Below are 22,988 nucleotides of genomic sequence, written 5' to 3'. Positions count from 1 at the left end.
TACCTGGAGGGTCCATCTCGGTGTACAACAGCATCTCTGCCTCATTACTCAGAAAAGACTGTTCATTCCGCTCCATATTCCTCGGAGTCTATGCTGTGACGCATGCTTTGCGCCTCTCGACGACATGTGCAATCCTTGTCTTTTCATCTAACCTACTTGCGTGCAGCTAGAAAAACCACAGACGACAGCGCTAACCCTGGCTCACGACCGTTCTTTTGCACAAGTTTTATATGCTTGCGATCATGCCGGCGGGAGAAAAAGCTCACCGGGAGGAAGAAGTGCTAGGCAGAATTAGATTACATCACTTACCACAGCCAATGGCATGCGACTGGCTGTCAGAGACCACTCCTGCAGCCTTGCCTGCTGCCTCGGCTCGCGTTTCCCCAGCGCAATGATGTCATTGTGAAAGCTCACAGGCTTCGTTGCTATGCCTTCCCCCTTCCTTCCCCAATTCAAAAAAAATGTATTAAATAAATAAAATCCGGCTCTCTTCCCCTCTCATTATAAAGGGCTCAGAGCTTGCCTGCGGGGGAGACGTGCTGCGGTAAATCCTGCTGCCGGCATGTGCAGACATCCACATAGAGAAGCACAAAGAGCAGATAAGTAGGAGAGGCAGAAAGAGAGAGAAAATGTCAGCAGCGGAGAGCTGTGCTGCAGAGCATCATCTCATGAGTGTTAAAAGAGAAATGAGAGCTCAGTCGCTCTGCTCCTCCTCTTCTCTCTCTCTCCTTCGCCCTCCCCTCCATCTCTCACTCGCTCTTGCAGGTTGACTTGGCCCCTCCTCTTAGCTGCGTGTGACGATATTTCTCCCCCTCCCCTCCCTCTCTCCCTTATTCGCTCGCTCGCTCCCTCCCTCCCTCCCTCCCTCCCTCTCTTATTCTCTCCCTCCCGGCCTGAGCTACTGTTGGCAATCATGCTAAAGCCCCTGTGTTGCATCGGCACGTAGGCAGGCAGGCAGAGCCAGCCAGTAATGTGGCCGTAAGGGGCAGAGCACTGCCGATACCGTCTGTAATCCCAGAATGTGACGGGGGAGGTGTGTGTGTGTGTGTGTGTGTGTGTGTAGGGCAAAGATCTCAGCCCTGCCTGTCTGCCCTGGCGATCTGAAAATAGTGGCGGTTTCTCAGTAGCCAGGTTTATTAAAGGAGCGTGAGGAATGTGGGCATTGTCATCCCATGATCTCTAATGACAGGTCAGCCTGCCGCTAAGCACACCGGCTCATGTTCTACTTCAGAGAACAGGAGGAGATGAGAAAAACACTCAACTAGTCCCTACTGTCTCAGGAATATATTCTACAATAGAAATCTTGAATCCATCGATATTAGCCTTCAGTGCTACACACAGTAACTTTTCTTATCAATCTGTGTGACAGAATGCAGCATTTTAAATGTTTGAGAGAAGATACAGCTAGTTCATAAAACCAAAGTAATTCAATGACTTTAGCCAGTCACAGACTGATTGTCAAATGTAAATAAACCTTCAAGCAGATGTTCTCCTTCACAATTTCAGACATGTTGGAACAAGCCCCTGTTTGAGGCTGAACTGGTTAAGCCACTTCATGCGCACACACACACACACACACACACACACACACACACACACACACACACACACACACACACACACACACACACACACACACACACACACACACACACACACACACACACACACACACACACACACACACACACCCCCCACACCGGCCCACGAACGGCTGGCTCTTTGAAGGAAAAAAAAGGGCCAGTGATATACGAGGCCTGTCAAAACTGTTCTTTCCCCGTAAAAGCAAAAGGACAGGTTGGCCAAGGACTGTCCTCCTCCTCAGAGATAATTATTAAAACCAACAGAAAAAAATGCCTCGGAAAATAAAATCACAATTTCTTTTTAAAAAATAAAAAAAAAAAATCTCAGGCGCACTGCTACCTGCAAACAGTAAAACATTTATTTTTTAAACTCATTGCATATCCTTATGTCGCAAACCTGTGCACTGGCAACATAATGACAACCAGCATAACTTGCATTTTGTTGCAACAGCTCTACTGTCTAGCAACAACAATGCACACTTACTCTGCAAGTTGTGCATGTTCTACTGGACCTCAGGCAAAAGGGCAGGCAGTCCTTGCAGGCATGTCCCTTTAGCTTATCCTTCCGAGTCCCAAACTCAAATCCACACGCTATTGCAAATCCTGAGGTGTACTTCCATTCCGTGATTGCTAAGCCCGCGTGGCAGAAATCGTACGAGTTAGCGGTCCCGGGGTTAAGAAATCCAGGTAAATCCGTAGGGGTAGAAAGGAGGAGGAGGGTAGCCGGTGCCACGCACAGCCAAGCCAACAGGCGGTTCTGGGCAGGGTAACAGGAGACGGCAGCCAGGCTGAGGAGAGGGCCACGCGCCTGGGGGGGCTCAGAGCGGTGTGTGCCTCTGGGAGCCGAGAGGTCTAAAGAAGCCTCGGCCGAGCAGGGAGGTGGGGGGGGGGGGGGCTAATGATTACACAGGGATCGCCCAAATGCTGGCTCTCTCTGCCTGCCTCTCTCTCTCTCTTTCTCTCTTTCTTTCTTTTTGCTATCTCTCTATCCCTCCTTTCCCTCTATCTCTCTGTGCTGGCTCGGTAGCTCAGTCTTATGATTAACTTGCTCGGGTTGAAATATTTGCTGAGGTGGGCACTTTGCCGTTTGCTGGGAGGGGCAAGAGAGCGGGTTGGGTGGTGAACGGTTAGGGGGGGGGGGGTGTCGAGAGGTGCATGGGAGGGAGGGGAGGAGAGGTGGGGTGAAACCCTGAGGAAATGAGTGCAGCCGGTGGTGGGCCCCGACAAGCAGTGCTCTGTGGAGGCACCGGGCTCAGTCTCACTCCCACAGCCAATCAAAAGGAAGTCGGCCCTTTAGCCAGGAGGCCTTAAAATAGACCCCCAGTAACTGGGCGCAGACACGCACACACACACACAGAAACACACACACACACCCTGCCACCCACAGAAACATACACAGTTCCCCCTTTTCATACACACACACACACACACACACACACACACACGTTGGACTATAAATGCACACATGTGCTTGTCTGCATGTCTCGGCAAGAGAGCTTGTCTGAGACTGAAACGTTTCTCTTGTACTCCGTGAACTTAAGTCAAAGGTGGGTGGGTGGGGTGGAGGGAGTGAGAGAAAGAAATGGAGTGATGGCTTGACAGATCATTAAAAGGGGGAGGGGGGAGGAGAGAAGAGACAAAATAAGAAGAGACTGAAAGATAGAGACTGAGAGAGAGAGAGAGAGACAGAAGAACAGAGAGAACTGGAGGCCTGAGCAGAGAGCGAGTGTGCACGCAAGACTAAAATAATGTGAGGAAGAAATTGACCTGAATGGAAAAAAGGTAAAACTGAAAAGTCAGGGAGTGAAAGGGGGTGAGAAAGAGGTGTGATCGTGTGCGAGGGTGGCCTCTCCTTGTGTGTGTGTGTGTGTGTGTGTGTGTGTGTGTGCGCGTGTGCTCTCTGCCCTGCTGCAGGTGGGACGTGCTCAAGCCCTGAAGCCCTGACAGCTGAGCACGGCTCAGGCCACTGCAGGATATAAATAGGCCCTAGCAGGTAATAAAACGTTTTAACAGTCGCAGCAAGACCTGCAAACCCTCCAGCAAAGGAGGGACAGAGAAGACAGAGGGGGGGAGAGAGAGAGAGAGATAAAGAGAAAAATAGAAAAGAAAGATTGAAGGCAAGCCAGAAAGAGCGAGAGACAAAGACAGTATAAAAACCACAAAAAAAGGGAGCATGGAAAAGGCAAAAGAGAGAGAGAGAGAGAGAGAGAGAGAGAGAGAGAGAAACCTCAGCAAAAGGCATACAAAAAAAACAACTCCTATGCGCATGCACACCTTCAGAGCAAAGGCTCCAGCGCGCTGGATCAGTCCGGCAGCGAGCAGGGCTGCGGTCTCCCAGCCTGACCCAGTAAAAAGAAAGGCAGAAGAGGAGCTGGAGCGCTGTACTCGTGTCCTCACCGCCACGGTCACTGAGGGCTGTAGTTTACTGCAGCCCCAAACAACCTTCACAAGCCACTAAAAGACTACACTTACAGTCTCTTAGATTATACGCTACTATGATACCATGGAGCTTGGATTAAGGTTAGGGTTATGTAAATGCACAGTATCGAACTGCCGTCACACATAATTCATTGTTCATTCTCTGAGCTCCAAGGGAGAAGGCCAATGTTAAACCTGCCCGTGTGACAGCACTGCAACAGAGAGAGAGAGAGAGAGAGAGAGAGAGAGAGAGAGAGAAAGCTGGAGACAGAAAACCCTCTGGTTCAGACGCAGAGGCGTTTTGCCAAAACACAAAACGTTCACAGAACACCCAGTGCAGAGAGGAGGCGGCGAGAGGAAGTTCAGACGCTGCCACCTGAAAGACAGCGACTCAAACCCACATGAGGGGGAAGGAGTGAAGAGAGAATGAGAGAGAGAGAAAAAAAAAAAAAGAACACACTGATCTTTTTGCAGGTTGCCTTTCAACTGAAGCGTCTGTACACTGCACATCAAAAGGGCCCTTTCTTTGCTGTAAACGGTGATACCCGCTTAGTGGCACCTGGACGGCCATAAAATGGAGGATGGCAAAGGGGCCGAGGTGGCCCCACAATGGCCGACATTTAGGTGTGTGTGTGTGTGAGTGCGAGCGAGGGGGAAAGAGAAAGAGCCGCCGCAGAAGCAGCAGCAGCAGCAGCAGCAGCAGCAGCAGCAGCAGCAGCAGCAGCACTGCGTCTGACCACGTACAGCTAATAATAGCTTTTTTTGTCCCCTGCTGCTCTGTTGCATTCTCCCTTTACTCATTCCATTTTATTTAATTTAATCAGTCTCCCCCCCCCCCTCCCCCACATCTAACACTATGTCCATGTCTCAGACAGGCCCTACCAGCATGTTCTCTTACATAACAATTGCATCCACATTCATCAGTTGACTGCGCAAGTGCTTGACAACGGCCGTGTAGCTCATAAATCACAGAGACAGAAGGTTGTGTGTGTGTGTGTGTGTGTGTGTGTGTGTGCACGTCTCTCTGGTCCTACCTGGTGCAGCCTGGCTGTCGCCCCACTCGCTGGTGACCAGGACTTCGATGATCTTTATGTGGGAGTCTGGGCAGGGTTCACAGCTAAGGGGGGGGGGGGGGGGGGGGAGGAGGAAGGGGGGAGAGGAGTGAAAGAGAAGGAAAGGGTAGAAGGAAAAGAATGAAACACAGAGTTCAGTCTGGAGTCAGCACTTCAAGCAGCATCTGTGTGTGTGTGTGTGTGTGTGTGTGTTTGGGTAATCTACGTGGGCTTAACACACAGGACTCTGGCTGCTGGCTCTAATGCGTGCTCCAACAGCTGTTGAAGAGGGACTAAGTCCGTGTCCAGAGCAGACGGGGTCGGGTGCATGGGTGCAAGCGGGCACTTTTGGGAGTGTGCTGTGCTGTGCTGTGCTGTAACCCATGTGATGATTATGAACGCCATAGCAATGAGACCTCTACAGACAAGTCAATGTGTGTATCGTGTATCCATGCAATAAGTAAATACAGTTTCCTAAACTTGCATCCACATATGCATGAAGTGTGTGTGTGTGTGTGTGTGTGTGTGTGTGTGTGTGTGTGTGCGCGTGCTGACGCGGTCCTCACCTGGCAGCCTGCTGCCTGAAGAGCAGCGTGCTGAAGATCTCGCCCAGGGCGCGGGCGCTGAGCAGGTTGCGGGCCGAGGCCTGGCACACATGGGCCAGGTGGCGCAGCAGGCTCTGTAGCGCCAGCCAGTGTTGAGGGGGCACCGCTGGGGACTGCAGCACGCGCCGCAGTCGCACCGAACACTCGTCAGGGCTAGTCACCTCTGCAGGGGGAGGGTTACAAGGTGCAGACACACACAAAGAGAGAGAGAAAAGGGTTTAACACACACACACACACACACACAGTTGTCAGGGGATGAAATAACACCTTGTGTGCGTCTTTATGCACACACACACTCAACTAACAGACAGACACAGTCAAACATTCACACACAAAAGAGGCTTGTAGGTGTATCTAACACTTTCCTTAAGATTACTAAGAAAGTGGTGTGGTTGTTATGGCGATAGTGAAATTTGCAAGCAAAGACATACAGGAAGGAAAATGTCTTCAGCACATCACTAATGGAAAGTTCTTTCAGCCCTACTTCTCTCAACCGCAACAGCGATCAAGACAATGAGCTCAACTCACGTTGCCTTGACATGAGCTACACATGCAAGCAATTGGCTAATAGTCAGATGCAAAAGATAAAAAGAAAAACCACGAAAAAAAAACAAAAAAACTCTAAGCACCTTTTAGCAGTCATGTGACAATGTGACATGCTACCTGGTAGTGTCACAGAGGAAAATGTAGAATCGAAAGAGAGGAAAAAAAAAAAAGATGAAAAAGGGGAGGACAGATTGGCTCGCACAGAGGATGTTAACCCTGTTGTAACTGTAATGATTCACTAGGGGTGGTTCTTTGTGGTACTGGACATTGTGTTCGACCCTGAGCATCGAGGACAGCTGAGGTTGGACACAGGGTCTGGGGGGGGGGGGGGGCTGCAATCATTAACTAAGTATCAACAACCCTATTAAAGTTCATCTGGGGCAATATTGCTTGAGTGGGCACACAAACACTGGTTTATTTACCTCAGCTGATGGAAAAACAGGACGATCAACCATGGTAAATTTCACCTTGAGTACCAGAGCAGGCTTTCCAGAAAAGAAAGCGGAGCCGCCACCGCTATGATTCCCTGAACTACATTTCTGTCCCGGTGCATTTACTAACGGCCGTAAAACACACTCGCTGACAATAGTTCATCTGCCAGCAGTCAGGGCGCTGGAGGCTCTTTGGCAGAACAGCACCACCAAGTGGTTAAGGGTAGGCTGTGTGCCTTTCAACATGCGCTGGCTCAGTGCCTCAGGGCTGCCTCTCGGCCATCGCTTATGAGCCGTCCATTTTAGAGCCCTGCAGAGGCAGCCTGTGAGTGGACAGCCATTGTGGACGCGGCTAAGGCTAGCAGGGTGGTCGGTGTTCGAACGGAAAGAAAAAGCACTTACTCTCTCGTCCCTTAAAAATGGAAAAGGTCTGCCAATGCAGACACATCCACAATGGATGGACCAATGCGCACAAAGATACATAATCAGTCTCACATAGATGCATGGGCACACACAAAACACACACATGCCTGTTATAGAACTAATGCTCACCTTGGGCAATGTGGACTAGCTCGCTGTAGACGGCGCCAGGGATGACAGGCTGGGGAAGGTCCTGCAGGTAGCGCCTCAATCCGTCACACAGCATGGGCAGGTCAAGCTGATCCAGCTCGGATGAGGAGGCATCTGGACACACACGAAACAGACACACACACACAGAGACACACATACAGTCAATTAGCCCACGACATATGTTCACAGACTAAACCTACTGAGCAAAGAGTGTGTTGGTGGACGTGATTGCCGTGCTACTCACCGCTGTCGAAGCACTGTCTGACCTCCAGGCCTCCTCCTGCAGTGAAGGTGCGATACAGCGTGGGGTTGTCCAAACCTTCGGAACGCAAACCAACCAATCAGGGCACAGGGAAACTGCCACGTAAGTCTGCACATTGTCTTATGCCACATTTTTAACAAGGGCCAGTCACAGGAGAGATTTCCCAGAAGTGGTGTCAGGAAACGCAGGGACAAAATGACGACAATTCCTGGATTTTAGGTCGGCGTGAGTAAACACAGCTGCTAAATGGCTTAAAAGGCTCAAAGTGTCGAGCAAATGTGATAACGGTGATGGGTGGTGGTGAAAGCGCCGCGAGGGAAGGAGGTGTGAAGAGACCTACCCTTCCGTTCGATGGCCCCAATCAGACGCTGCAGCAGGGGAGGAGTCACTTCTGGCGGCGTAAACTGCTCCGTCAGGTCCAACAGTGAAGAGGCTGAATGGGAAGGAGAGAGAAAAAGAGAGAGAAGGAAAAAAAAAAGGCTGTTAGCTAGAGTTGGACAGAAGTACATATGAGCATTAGTTGAGACAGGGGGCTCAATGTGGCTGTCACCGCCTGACCAAGAAAGTGTTCTCTGTACCGCCTTCAAAATACTGGTATTCCTGACCCCCTTTCCCTCCTCCCCACTCCATCTGTCCATCTATCTGTCTGGGCTGTGAATGCAGCGGGCTCTGGTTCCAGACATGCTGGATGACAGCAGGGATGGGCCCAGGGACAGGAGCACTGCACAGACAGGCAAAGTCTGGGGGTTGGAGAATCTGAGCTGGGCAGCGTGTGTCTCAGATGGAATGGCAAGGGTGGGTGCGTGCGTGCAAGACAGAGAAATAGGGACAGAGAGAGAGTGTGTGTGTGTGTGTGTGTGGGTCTCAGATGGTACGGTAAGAAAAGTAAGCAAAGTGTGTGTGTGAGCGAGTGAACTTCACAGCGCAAGGGAGAAGTGATTAACTGTGCCCAGGAGTTGGACGGAGAGCGGGCCAGGGAGGGCTGAGCAAACAGAACCAGGGTCGGTCTGGTGTGGGTCAGCCCAGCTTGGCCACATGCCTCTGATCCCCCAAAACCAGGTGCGCACATGAAAGAGCTTTATTTGGCTTCTCCAACCAGGACCACTGCGCTTAAAGGAGGGGGGAAAAAAAATGTTCACTTCTCTGAAAGGCCCAATTGTTGAGAGTTTTCGAGCCTACGGTCTCAAACGCGAGGCAATCATGAATGGAGGTCCTTCACTCATCGTTCTTTTAAGCCCTCCGTCCTTCATCTTCTTTCGTGTTTAAAGCAAATCACGTTTTTTTTTATGAAAAACGAGGCAGGACCCACCCTGGCTCAAAAATTCCTGAGCACGGCAGAATTAATGTACACCTGAGACTGCGCATTCATCACTAACGGTAGCCACAGCGCTTCGTTTATGAAACAGGCTCGGTGGTGAAAGGGCATGAGCCTTTCGTGTGTGTGTGTGTGTGTGTGTGTGTATGGATAAAGAGACCGGCACAAGTTCAATGCACAACGTTGCTTGCTCGCTCTCTTTGACACACACTTTCACACGGGCACTCACTCACACCCGCACACCTGTACCAGGCCATCTGGTAGCCATTACAGGCACTGAGTGCACTATGCTGCCTTTTTCTCAGAAGCCTTCATCTGAGAGCTGCTATTACGGGGGGTTGTGGGTGGGGGAGGTAGAGGGGGAGGATAGCAGGAGAGGCAGAGGGTGTCAAGAAAAAAAAAGAAAAAAAGAAAAAGAAACTGAACTGAACCCTACAGTGTGCCCGTCACCTTTTCACCTTTGGTCCAGATGACACCCTACACTGCCAAGAGGGCCGCAGGCTGGACAGCAGGAAGGCTGGCTGGCTGGCTCAACCCCGCAGACTGTTTTGGAGAATTCAAACGATGCCAATCTCAGCCTAAAGTTAGCAACTCACCCTACTTTAAAAAGAACCTCATTAAAAGCACTTTCCTACACACTCTCACACACACACCACTGACCAGCTTATCAGACACGCTGTGCCAACTGGGCAGCCATCTTGGAGTCACAAGGGTGCCAATTGGGGTTGCATACGGAAAAATTAATAAAACAAACAAATCAACAAATAAACAAACAATCACTCAACACCTCATAGAGGGGACTCTGCAGTAAGAAGGGCAAACCTTGCATGCCTGGAGTGGAGTCTACCTTTCTCAGTGAGCACCAATTCTATGGGAACCAGCCTGATGCACCCCTTACAAATAGTCGCACAGCTAGACAGGCGAGCCACAGAAATGTCCCAGGAGGCGCTGTGTTTATATACACAGATCGGCATGGGCAGCGTCGGGGTGACAGGACGCTGGCCAATCAGCTGCTTGTTGGGGGAGAGATCGAGTTGCTTCTCAGTATTGGGGGAAAAGGGTAGAGTGTGTTATGTGGGGGGGGCAGTGGAAGGGGTATCAAGGGGGTTTTAGGAGACCCGATCGCTGTGGCAGGATTGAATCACATCCCAAAACACCCCGCAACCCAACAACCTAAATCACACCGTTCTCTGTTAATATTGCCGCTACACGGTTCTGTCCTGTCTTCTGTCCTAGTGGTTCTGTCCTGTCCTCGTGGTTCTGTCCTGCCCTCTGTCCTAGTTTGTTTCCCTGTTGTCACTACTGTTGCTTTCGGAATAAATGAACCGTGTTGGAAGCATGCTGGTGTCATGAGGGCTTCAGACAGCCTGAAGACAAAGAGTCTGAAAAGAAACCCGTCTGACTGACTGGCTGACTCAGAGGCTGATGCTACGACTCAGCACACCACTGGAGCCAGTCGGGCTCCTCACCCAATTCCTGGCAGTTAGCCCGCATCAGTTAATTAAAAATAGTGAACAATTTCAGTGCACCCTTTCCTCCCCTTGTCCTCAACCCCATCTCTGTTCAACCAAGGTGGAAGCAATTAAAACCACATTCATAAGCTTATAGGGGAAAAATTGACTGTGCTCTTTATTACGACCAGAAAGAGATGGGGCTTTTTTTTTAATGATGAGGAACAGACTTTTTCCAAAACAATTCTTTTTTTCACCTCATGAACTAGCTTTGACTTTTCTCATTCCTGCAAAAAAATACAAACAAAAGGGAAACAAGGAAAAATGTGAGAGAGATATAAAAGACAAAAACTAAATAAATAAACTATTAAAAAAAAACATGAGCCTGAGGGAGCTCAACCGGCCAATCAGGGGCACCGCTCCAATTCCAGTTTCCCTGGCAACATGTGGAGGGGGAAGAGCCCAACGAAACGAGTTCATACAGGCTTGAGAGCTTGGCAGCCCTCCCTGGCCTATCCCAGAAGGCCTCAGCCCCGAGTTCGACCTCAGATTGTGGAAGTGAGAGAGGGAATGGTGAGGCTCGGTGAAGTACAGATGCTGTCACCGCGTTTAAGGAGAGACCGCCTAAACCGGCTGCGTCTGAACTGGGTGAACTACTGTCTGCGGCTAGAGAGCTGTGCGGAGTGGGGGGGGGGGGGCACTCCTATAGATAGCATGTGGGAAAGTTTAATTAGGGAGGCTGCTTGTGTTAACCTGCACTTCCACGCCAGCAGCACAAGCCTCAAGACTCGTTTTGGGAGAAGGGATATATGTGTGTGAGAGAGAATGAGGATGCAGACAAAAAGACTCACATGAACTACAGCCTTTGTTTTACAGTAATTATCTGAAGAATGTATTCTTATCACCAGCTTTCATTTCGCATGGAAATTGCTATGTGAAGCTGATCTAAAGCTTCAGTTGCAACAGCTCTGAGTTAAGTTGCAATAATAAATTAAAAAAATTACAAAATAAGTAAACCAGTCGCTGATATAAATACAAATCATTGCTTTAAATTCAGCACTGACATCAAGTTCCAATGGGTGCAGCATTGAAAAAGTAACTCTCTGCCTCCCCCTAGACATCAAAGGATGTAAAAACACCATTGCAGTAACCAATGCTGAACTAATCTTCATATATTTAACTACTCCTCTGAGTAAAGGACATGGCTGTTTAAAAGAAGAAACTATATTATGTGCTGTACATTGACTAGAAAATACTAAGTTATGATTCTCACCCACATACACTTCAAGAAACACCTAACCATTACCAATACTGTAGATGTCCTTATATGTTTTCATGTTCCAGCATTTCCTTGACACAAACAGAATTCATTGCTGCCTACAGCGAGGTAAAAAAAAGAAAAGAAAAAGAAAAGCTAAAGCCTCAATTCTAACATACTTGCACAGAATCACAAAGGCTGCTTTCTGGGCTCTCCTCCAAGAGATCGTCTGTGCAAACCTCTTCATTCAGGCTTTAAATAACTTGCAGCCTTATGATAATGATGTTGAATTAGGCGGAGGTGGTCATAGAAGAAATCCACATCTTAAAAAAAGAAAAGTGCCTAGCTGCTGAATGTTGCTGCATGTGTGCTAGTTCCAATTGGTGGGCCTTCAGTACTCAAGCGCTTTCACCCTACAAGAAATGGAATACCTGATCCATTGTTTAAGCCAGGACAGAAAAAAAGGTTCCGTCTGTGTTAATACAGAGAGAAAGACTGCTGACCAATCGGGTGAGAGTATCGAGCTGCGCCTTCCCTGTCACAGGACAGTGAGATGGCTAGGGTAACACAGGCGTGTCAAAACGCAGGTACTCTCTCCCCACGGAGTGGAGTGGAGCGGTGCGGGTGGCTTGGCTGCCGTCCTATCACATCACAGAGAGAGGCAGCCTTTGGACTGTTATGTAACTGCAGTGCACCTTGCCTGCAACGCCGAGTCAAACTTTACATTTCACACGCACACACACACAAAGAAAGATGAGGGGAGGTAAGAAAATAGGGGGAAAAAGGGGGCAGCTCCTTGACAAAATCCCGTCGAATGATCCTTGTTCATATCACAATCTCCCAATCCCTCATCCCTCTCCCTCATATCCTTGCCTCCCTCTCTATCAGTCTCTCTCTGCCCTTTCCTCCTCCCTCTCTGCCTCTCCTCTGTTCTCTCCCTCCCCTCCCCCTCCATCCCTCTCTAACGTGTTGCTAATCCTCTGAGCAGACATACTTGGCCCGCTGTAAGGAGCTTTGCCAGTTCAGCCCTGCCTAGGCCTCAGCCTCTGGAGGCTCGGGCTGTGTAATGAGAAGCACATGTGTGTGCTCTCACGCACGGCCGCCTCATAAAAAGCCCTCTTTTACTGGAACTGTGAGCGGGCCAAGCAGCTCCTCCACTGAGCAGCGCTTAAAAAGGGAAATCAAATTACAACCTGCGTCCACATTTAAAAAAAAAATGTTTTACCACCCCCCTCAAAATTTACCTCAAATGAAGTTGAGAGGAATTGTATATATGTGTGTGTGTATGTAGGTCTTTGTGTGTGTGTGTATGTGTGTGTGGATGGCATGCCATCACACCCGCGCACTTTTGACCCACAACCTTAGATTGGTTCAGCAAGCCCAGTCCACAGCCACCGCACTGGTCCTCCTGCTGGGAATGATTTAACAAGTCCTGATCGGTATTACGCAAGCCCGCGGCAATTCATTCACTCTGACCCCACTGCATCGGCCATGGAACACTACGCAGAAACTAAACACTCCAAATTTACTGGGGAAAAAAACAAAAGCAGCAAATTCAATTCAACCATTGCGTGACAGTGTGGAGCAATTTAAATAGCAGGAGCACCCTTCACAATAAGCATTGTGCAGTAGTCATGTGGACTGCTACACTGATGTCTATAGTGCTGTCCACTGATTAGCTAGCCCTTGCTTCTACAATAGCACCTCCTTGCCACCCACATCCTACGCCTTTGGCTGAGAAAATTAGCTGCCCTGGACAATTGGCCCGATTCATCACAATGCTAAATCTGTCCACTAAACCACAGACTGTCCAGCCGCCCTCCTTTTGGCAGCTAATGTCATGACTAGCGCCACCACAAAGCACCCTGCGGTCTTCCGGAGAGACGGACGGCACATTAGAGATGGTCTGTTGCCCTCCACGAGAGGAAAAAAAAAAAAAAAAAAAAAAAACTTCCGTTGGGGCTGTCTGTTCTTAAAGACAGGGTATCCATCAAACAGTATGGACAACTACAGTTTTTATTTTTGTAAGTAGTAGAAGTGTGGTGGTAGGGTGAAAGAGGGTGGGTTCTGGGACATTCAAACATGGACGCTCACCAGCTGGTTCTGTTGTTGAGTAAGGGGAGGGGAAAGTAGTGGGCATTCTTTGCAAGAGTCAGGCAACAGTTCCCCTTCACAGAAAGGAGAAAAAAAAAGAAAGAACAGTGAGTGAGAGCACGCGAGAGAGAGAGAGCGAGAGAGAGATTGAGGGAAAAAAAGAACCGCTCAAAGCAGCAGATGTTCGCCTGTGCGTTTAAGAGGCCCAGGGAAAGGAGAGAGCAACATTATCTCAAACTCCAGCTATGCAACATGTACTCGTACTGCTCTCTCTCTCCCTCTCCCAGAGCTACTGGTTCTCACCCTTTTCTTCCGTGACTGAGGGCACTATTCAGAGACTCCTTGTGCTCTGGCTGTTTCCAAGAAACTTGCTGGGTTTGGAAGTATATTCGCAACTTGGGTGGAGACAGCAGAGAATGATGTAATTTTTGCAATGTGATGAATAGATGCATGGCTCTTAGAGCACTCGGAGCACGCTGTTCTCACGCAGCTGCAAGACTAATTCAGAAGGCTTGGAAGCCAGAGAACTCTGGAAGCACCATATTGCACGATCTAAAGTGCACAATCCTGCTCTGAGATCAGGATAAATTATGGGACAAAAAGGCAAAAACTATTCATATTCTTTCGCCTGCAGTCAGAAACACTGACTAAATAAATGTCTGGTCCATGAGAATGCTGGAAATACAAACAGCCAGTGGCTGCAGATAACCATCTAAAAGCAAAAGAGAGTGATGAAAAAAGAAAGCGAAGCAAAAGAGAGAAAGGGGGGAGAAAAACCCAAAAGCATCAGGTTTCCTTGTGTGAAACAAAGACCATAGGCCCTGCTGGGGCTTGCAAGAGAGCAACCAGTTTTTTTCCTCCTCCTTCTTCTTCTTCTTCTGGTCCTGACAAAGCAGAAGTCTTATCTTCCATCCATTTTACTGTGTGCTTAGCCAGCACTGCAAAAGGCAGGGGAGAGTTCGTCTGCTAAGGCATCCATTTTACCTCTGCGAACTGCCAAAAAGCAACTAAGTTCTCTAAACCCTGTCTTTTCATTTCACACAACACTCAACTCAGGATCCCCCCCTATATTCATATGTCTTTTTATTACTGCTGTTATCAAATCATGGAGATCTGCTGCCAAGTGGTGCAGTTGAAGTAGTTTGCATACGAGCTAACGGCTGATGTTGGTGCCGGGCTAAGCGGCTAACGCGTTGCTGTGAGGACAGGAACAGAACAAGCGCTGCTTCATGGGGAAATTACTGGCATCAGATTGTGTTTCAGGCATCTGAATCTTTCCATCTTGGCCCCCATGGCAGCCAGACCCAGAAGCCGGAGAGAACAAGAATGAGAGAGATCAAAAGATCGCTTTGATGATCATATGTGCCTGACCACTGAGTAGCTATTCTTGAATGTTGTATCTCTTCAAAATGGTTTCTCAGGAGATAAAATACCAGGTTGGACCTCTTTGTGACGCAGGTCTTAAATATTGCTAACGTAAACTGAACCGGTATGGCATGTTCTGGGGTCTAGTAAGTTCTCTTGTCTGTGAGAAAATATGTAAGTCTGCGATGACTGCGGGTAAGAATGGGTGCAGGCATGTGTGTCTGGAAACATAGGTATCCAATCACTGAGAGAGGCCTACAGAAAAGAGCTCACATTTGTGTTTCCAAAAGGCCTGGGAGCCCTACCAGGCAGGAATTCCACATCTGCTGCTGCTGAGTAAACTCTTGTGGCTCAAATAGAGAGGGTGTGTGTGTGTGTGGGTGTGTGTGAGTGTGTGTGTGTGGGTGGGAGAAGCTGTTTTCAGACATGCACTACAAACCTGAACTTATCTACATATTACCCAGAGGGGCTGTATGTGAGAAGGCATATATCCGAATCAGTTGGACCAGACATTAAATGGACTTCACCCTGCCAACTCCCTAGCACAAAGTCCATGTATTGTCTGTGTAATTGAGCCCATGTGTGAATAGAGCAGGTCATTGTCCAGAGAATTCACAGCGAGCAAGGCATGATGCAGAAACAAATGATACATATGTGCAGTCAGTTTTTTAGCTTACACTTCAATACATAGCACCACCACCTAGGAATAACTAGCTAGGAAGCTTAACTGAACAGCAACACTTTCTCACAAATTCGGATGCAATTCAACGCAATCCAAGAGAAACAGTTGTTCATGTGGGTTAGCTAGAAAGCTAGCTAGCGGTTTATACAAAACACATTCACAATTGCAAACTTGTGACTGGTAGTCAGCTACGTTTTGTCAGTCATTGTAGCTCATTTCAAACCAGCTTTCCCAGAGCTAACTAATGTCTAGCCTACTTGTTTAGTTACGTAACCTGGTAACCACAAGCCAGGAACCCCCATAAGCGATTAGAGACAACGAAGGGAAACTCCATACAGTGATTCTCTGGACATTGCACGAAGTTCATATGAGAAAACGGCTGGAGAGAGAGAAAGAAGAAAAGAGAGGGCCCCTTTTTCTCCTCTGCACTTTCACCCCCTCCCAAACTTTCCCCTGTACCCAGAGTCGACACCAGGAACATTATCAAAACATTAAAAAGAAAGAAGGAAAAACACTGGAGCTGCACGCACAGAAGTGAGAGAGAGAGGGAATAAAAGTGGAAGAGAGAGAAAGAGTGAGGGGTCAGAAGGAGAAGAGAGGGGCAGAGAGAGCTCGGGAGGGAGCTTTCAGTCGCCGGCTGTAAATCACACACACGCATGCAAGAACACACAGACACACACACACTCCGAAGCAAGAAGAATTCTGCTTGCAGTCCAGCACCCCCCAGGCCTTTCAAGCCTTCGGCCCCTCACTCCTTCTCCACACACACGCACACACACACAAACTTTTCTTCTCTTGGTGCTACATTCACACTCCCTCTCAGCAGACCAGGCCTCAACCATTCAGCACTGTTGCTCTTCATGTTGGCAATCAGCCTTAACTAGCCCAGAAAAGAATTTCACAATCTTACCCAAAAGAGCTTGTAACCCTAGAGACGAGGAGAAAAAATAAAAAAGGCAAGACAAGAAGGTGAGAAGGAACAGGAAAAATTCTGTTGAGCAGCTAGCCAAACTGCAAGATAGCATATCAGACTACAGTTACATTTATCATAACCATTCTTGCAATGCAAGGAGTGCACCCTTTTTAGTTTGAGACTGGAGACCTTAGCCACAAAAATATTCTACAAATGGGATGAGTGAGAGTGCAAGGCAGAAATCGAAATATGAGATATGAAGCAAATTCGATGCAAAATGGGAAGCAAATGGTCGTCACGAAATACAACCTCATCGGCAGGAAACCCACAGTCATACTCTGAGGGAGAACAGTGAGGCCCAGGCCTTCATGAATGGGGAGACCAAAGCTTGTTCGGTGGAAAGAAGGAGTTCAGCCTCAGGGATTTTTGAGGCAGATCAAAATAATCTGACCCCCACCTCCTGTGCCTCTAACTCCCAGCATTCAAACTGGCCCTTTTCTTTCTTTCTTTTTTTTTTTTTTTTAATTGCTTTTAGCCATTTCTGTTCTATTGGTACCAAACAGAATGCATGTGTCCAAATTTTATTCTTCTCGCTTGCCATCGGTTTTTTTCTACAGCAGAAAAACCAAGCGGCACAAAACTCTGATAATGTCGAGTTGGTACCAGGTGCAGCAGCTCCACAATGCACTGGGAACTGGAGGGCAGCCAGTGGCATTGTCATCCAGGCCTGGTTAGCATTCAACAGGGGCTGCCACACATCACCACTGCCATCAAGGCAGCAATTGTAGTCAGTGTACGCCTCACCAGTATAACCGCCCCCCCCCCCTTCCACTCACTCACTCACTCACACACTCACCCACCCACCCAAAACACCATCACCACCATGTGAAGCCAATCAAAGTGGGCCCAACTTTGAGCACAGAACAAAAGTGCAAAACAAAGGAAAAAGCAATCCCCCCCCCCCCACCCCCAGCCTTCCCGCCAACTCAGCCACATTCGATCACCAAATCACAAATAATCTTTGAAGTACAAAGAAAATGTAGCAGCTAGTCTGTGCAATAGACACAAATATTGGTGGTGTGCACTGCTGCGCTGTGTTATGTTGTGTTGTGTTCCCAATGTCGCACTCTCTGATCGGAATCAGGCTGTGGGTGCGGGGGGGATTGGGGTTGTGACTGACTTCCAAACCCTCTTGATTATATGGGAGCGAGAGTGAAGGCGAGCGAATCGCCTTTTTAATTGAATGTTCTCAGCACCGAGCACGGCAGCGGCAAAACAGCTCCATGGCAACGGCTTTAGTCCTAGCAAGATCAGGGCATGGGGAGGAACACGAAGAAAAAAAAGAATACCTCAGTCAGTCCAACACTCCTCCCCCCACTGCCTAGCCGTGCCATGAGGGAGCTACGCATGTAGAATTGTTGGTGGCACCCTTCCGTTCTCTACATGCTAACTCCATGTACAATGAAGGTATGTTTGAGTTAGCTGCAGCATCAACCAGGGGGAACATGCCCAGGCACTTCGCCAAACCCACTGAACCATGCCAAACCTGCCGTTACAATTAGATTCAGACAAGGGCATCCATGTCCCCCCACCACCCCCCCCACCCTCCGAACAGACCTGATGCAGTGTTGCCAGTGAAGCAATGGTGAGCTTGGAGTGCACAAAATGGTGTGATTACAACGGCTGAGAGAAGTAACTCCCTCAGCTTCCGCCAGAGAGAGAGAACAGAAATAAAGAAAGACTCTTTACGTCCAACACTGAGCCAGTCTCAATTTGATAACATCAAACTGATGAAATTCAGTCTCAGTCTTACGGAAGTAACAGCAGTGAAGACTGAGCACATTGACATCAACTATTGCAATCTCTTAAGTTCTTTTGATCATGTGCTAGAGGTAAAAACAAACTCAACAAGGCGGCCATTTTGAACAAGCACATAGATGAACAACTCTCTCAGGCTCAGATAGGCTGACTGACAGGGAGAAAAAGCCCAGTTCTGGTCAAGCTAAACTTTCTGGAAAGCTGCCACTTCGAAAGAGAGAGGGCGATGAGCAGAAAGCTTGGTGAATTCTTACCACATCTCAGGAACAGTGTCATGGGACTTTCTGAGCCATGCGACACAAGCCGCCTGATTTACGCACTACGGTTTCTCCACGTGCAAATCAGTCACCCGAATGAAACTAACCACACATCACATACATCAGACATAGCGATCCATCAGGATTTTGACTTGGGCTAGGCTAAATGAGATTGAGTAAAGTATGGCAGTGTCGTTTTAGTGCTCACCTTGTTCGCTGTCCGAGTCAGCCTTCGTTGGACTTGGGGCAACAGGTAAAGGCCTGGGAGGTCTGGGTTTTGGGGTTGGAGGTGACATCCTCTTCTTCCCAATGAACTCCACGTAGGTTCCAGGAAAGTCTCCCTTCTCCTGGGTCGTTTCGTTCAAACCAGGCAGCCACCCTATTTCCTCTGGTTTTTCCTCCATGCCTTCACCGAAGCCAAGGCCCGACAAGGCGCCTTTGCTAACTATCAAGATGTCCCCTATATGCAGACTAATGTCCTCTTCCCTTTCCTTCTTATAGTCATAAAGCGCACGGTACTGATATCCATCGGCACTCATCTTGATATTAGTTTTGCTATTTCACAGATGATCTTTCACAATAACAACAAATCCCTCCAAACGGGGATCACTGTACTAAAGATTTTTTTTTAAGAAAAACAAAACAAAACTTGTATGCACACCACACAGCAATTTGTAAATGTCTTAACAAAAGCGTTGAGTGTCTTATATCATTCTCAGGAGTTCTGGATATAGTCTCATGAAATTCTTCAGGTCATATTAATGGGGCAGTGTTCCACGGCACCCTCACGGTGCTGTAGACAGAGTGATCCCATTTGTGAAAGCAGACTGTTCATGCGTGTGCTCCCCTGACCTGCAACATTGAGAGAGAAAGGGAGGCCATTTTAACAGAATGCACAAGGAAGCAATCATGTTCAGGTTATGATGTTCAGAGAAAATAAATACAATCATATCATGGTTCTGTTGTTGATAACAGAGCATAATGTTTATTTGCTGCCTTGGGTATTTTAATGTTTAACTACAATTATGAATTTCAAGAATGCAACTAGTTGAAGAAAATCAGTACACTATCGTTGGCATTGTTTCATGTAATGATACACAGATTTAAAGTTGCTTAACAACATTACCTACAATTTTGAACAGACATAATGGCACATTACTATTACAATAGTGCTTTTGGGGGATTATGCATTTCAATATGACTGCTTAGCAATTTGTAGAAGAGCAAATATTCATGTGAACACTTCTATTTTACAGTCCAATAACTGATCCCCCAAAACTATTAGATAATATATATATATTTATTTTTTAAACACACAAAATGATGTGAACGTATACATATTTAACATGCTGATAGTTACATGTTTAATCCAGGCTTTCACAACAGACGCACGTTTCAGTTTCATAGTTTATTCTGCTTTATATACAATTAAGGTAGAGTGAATTAATTAATTGAAAAGGAGAGCGAATTAATCAATTGAAGTCTAGTTTTCCACTGAGTGTCCTCCGCATAAACTAGCTGGCTAAATTGCTAACCTAACTGTACAGCCTGCTCCACTCATGGGATTGAAGTTGCTTGCCACGTTTAACAGATCAGCACGCAAATCCTATGACTACGCACAACGGATAAGAATAACCTTACGTTCGACATACAGGCACTGATCGCTTGATGACAAAAAGCATTAGCAAGGCAATATGCGACAAAATTGCGTGCATACAACAACATTTTCTCCTCAGCAAGTTAGCTCGCTAAGTCTACAGACAGTTAGGTTTAGCTTGATAGCAAGCCAGCTAACTACTACACCAACCAGATAGTTGGGGTTAGCTCCCTTGCTAACTATAAGCTCGCTGAGGGAAAGCAGTAACTTCACGTTAACTAGGATAAGTGGTCCACAACGACATAAAATACCATAATTACATACATTCGTTCAAATCATTCTCCAACCCCGTCAAATAAATACATTATTGCACACACCTTTGTGAACGCTGCAGCGTTTCACAAATTCACGAACATTCCTGAACAATAAGGAACTTGCAGCATAAGCATGGAACATGCCGTTCTGTACAACTAATGTTAGGCAAACAATTGAGTTCGGACAAAATGGGAAGATAAACCAACAAAGACAGAGTAATTATTTGTTATCGGCATTCTTATCAACAAATGTAGTTAGTTTAAGCACCTGTGTCAACACTGCCTAAAATGTGGACACAAAACGCTAGGCTACATGGCTAGGTAGCGTTTTAGCTTGCCTACTTACTTGTGTGATTGGGGCCCAGTCAAAAGCTAGCTAACCCGACAAAATCTTCCTTCCTTCCCGTAAAGGCTATGGTACTGTAAGATCCGATGGTTCTTCCAGTAGAAAAAGAAACAACTGCTTGCACGAAAAAAAAGAACAGAATGTTTCGTTCCTTGCTATAACTCAGGGTAGTGTATGAAAATGTACCCGATCGTTGAAAAGTAATATAAATTGTAATTTTAGATAGCTCATGCAACCGATTTACAGGACGACTCCGCCCGTGACTGCAGCGCAAACCTATTCCAAGCTGGGCACTGTCGGACACAGCCACGTCCATCAAGTTGCGTCAGCAGCAAACCGCACGTATACTCCACCCTCACAAGCCTTCACTCCGCCTCAAGTAGTTAATATGTCAAGCTCTAGTATGTGAGTGGTCCCAGCCTGTACTGCTTCTTTGCACGCAATGAGTAGGCTCCATATGAAACACCCACCTGACAATGTTACATAAAGAGTATCATATGAGAGTGGTTCTTATTGTCTCCTTGTAAGTAGACTACAAGTTCACACCATTTTATATAAAATTGAAGAAAAAGACATTGTATGTCTCTTTGCAGTTTTTGAAGCCTATAATAAAATCCACATGATTAGATCATTTAATCTCAACATTTCTGCATGTGTAACATTTTTTATGGCTGTAGCCTAGTCTACAATAGGCTACATATTTTAGCCTTATGCGTCACTATTTGCATAGGCCTAAATGAAAACTATCAGGAAAATTTTAACATGATGACTTTTCATATTTCAAAATTGAGATAGCTGTCAAAGATGATTGTATGGGATGCCCTTAAAATGCAAGAATGTTGTAACTAAATACATTTTGTTCTTCCTTTTCCTTAAATTAAATGTGTGGTGTACTTCTTCCGAGAACTAGAACAGGCAGGCAGCTTGTCAAGGAGGGGAAAGAGTCCATCAACTCATGTAAGGCTATAACCTTAATTGGGGGATTTCCAGAGTGTCTCTGTGCATCTCAAAAGAATAAAAAAGGCTTTGAATGAATTCAACTTGAATGGAAAGAGATTTTAAAACATAAAGCCTAATCTGGGTCACATTTTTGTCATAAAAAATATATTTGTCAAATTATCGCAACGTAAAAACCTACAGAACATAAAATTGAATTAAAATGTAGTCATGTATTAATAAAGGTTATGTAAGAGCAAATTATATATTTTTTCAGTTGCTCAGAATGAACTGTATTGTTTAGGCTACTTCCATTGTGAATGTTGGTAAATATTTTGTTATCCAACATTACATTTATGACAGAAACTTCTATTTCATTGTCAGCCATTTCACCAGTCAGAAGTATGGCCTGCATGACAGCAATCCTTTAGGATTCATAAAGAATACAGAATCCTCACATGGCTGTGAATGTGGGAAGAGAGTAGCCAACAGAAATCCCCTTGGCTACTCTGCTAAAGCTCTCCTAGAGAGTGCAAATAGGCTCCTCAGATGCAGTAAAAACATAGGGAAATCAGCAGAGGTGGCACCTTTCACATGTGAGGGGTACAGGAAGAAGAGGCTTGATGAGAAGATCAGAGGGCACGGTGTTAAGTTCCAAGAAGTCCCTTCAGAAAGGCACTTTGATGAAGAAAAGCAAATATATGTATATGTTCTGTGAAAATATATGAGATGTAAAAATATATTAAGACTGAGTAAATTAATGTTAGCTATCCATACACACGTTCTAATTATGTTGGAGGTATAGCTGTTCCATCAGTTTTCACATGATTTATGTTTGGGGGTTTGTGTTCATTTTATTTGTGTCATGGTTTATTTGTTCAATGTCGAATAACAGACAAAATAAGCAGTGTCTCGATGATTCCATTTCTTCAGTTAAAACAAATTCACATGCGTAAGGCGCCTTGAAACAATTAATTGTGTTGGCGCTATATCGATATAAATAAATATATAAATTGAATTGAATTGAATGTAGTGGTGCACTGACCATTCAGGGACAAATCCCAGCAGAAAGCCATATCAGTGGGCCAATGGACCCTCAAAACAAAATGTACGTTTTTTCTAGCCATATACCTCATTACTGGCCCTCCGGCCTGTACTAGCAGACAAGTTCAGAG

General features: G+C 46.8%; 1 protein-coding gene across 1 annotated transcript in view; it reads right to left on the bottom strand.

Moving 5' to 3' along the window:
- pik3r1 (phosphoinositide-3-kinase, regulatory subunit 1 (alpha)) overlaps positions 1–21,194 on the bottom strand; it is a 28,474-nt gene extending 7,280 nt beyond the window's left edge. The window contains exons 1-7 of the mRNA XM_031578401.2: positions 20,878–21,194; positions 18,829–19,472; positions 7,808–7,900; positions 7,450–7,524; positions 7,188–7,319; positions 5,620–5,821; positions 5,036–5,118 (exon numbers count right to left, since the gene is read on the bottom strand). Coding sequence (XP_031434261.1) covers positions 5,036–5,118; positions 5,620–5,821; positions 7,188–7,319; positions 7,450–7,524; positions 7,808–7,900; positions 18,829–19,159 — 916 coding nt within the window. The 5' untranslated portion in view covers positions 19,160–19,472; positions 20,878–21,194. The remainder of the gene's footprint in view (positions 1–5,035; positions 5,119–5,619; positions 5,822–7,187; positions 7,320–7,449; positions 7,525–7,807; positions 7,901–18,828; positions 19,473–20,877) is intronic.
- Between the last annotated feature and the right edge of the window lie 1,794 nt (positions 21,195–22,988).

The sequence above is a fragment of the Clupea harengus genome, chromosome 12 (assembly GCF_900700415.2).
Source record: "Clupea harengus chromosome 12, Ch_v2.0.2, whole genome shotgun sequence".
Classification (NCBI taxonomy): domain Eukaryota; kingdom Metazoa; phylum Chordata; class Actinopteri; order Clupeiformes; family Clupeidae; genus Clupea; species Clupea harengus.
The sequence above is the reverse complement of the archived record's forward strand: the minus strand, read 5'-3'. Positions and strand labels throughout refer to the sequence as shown.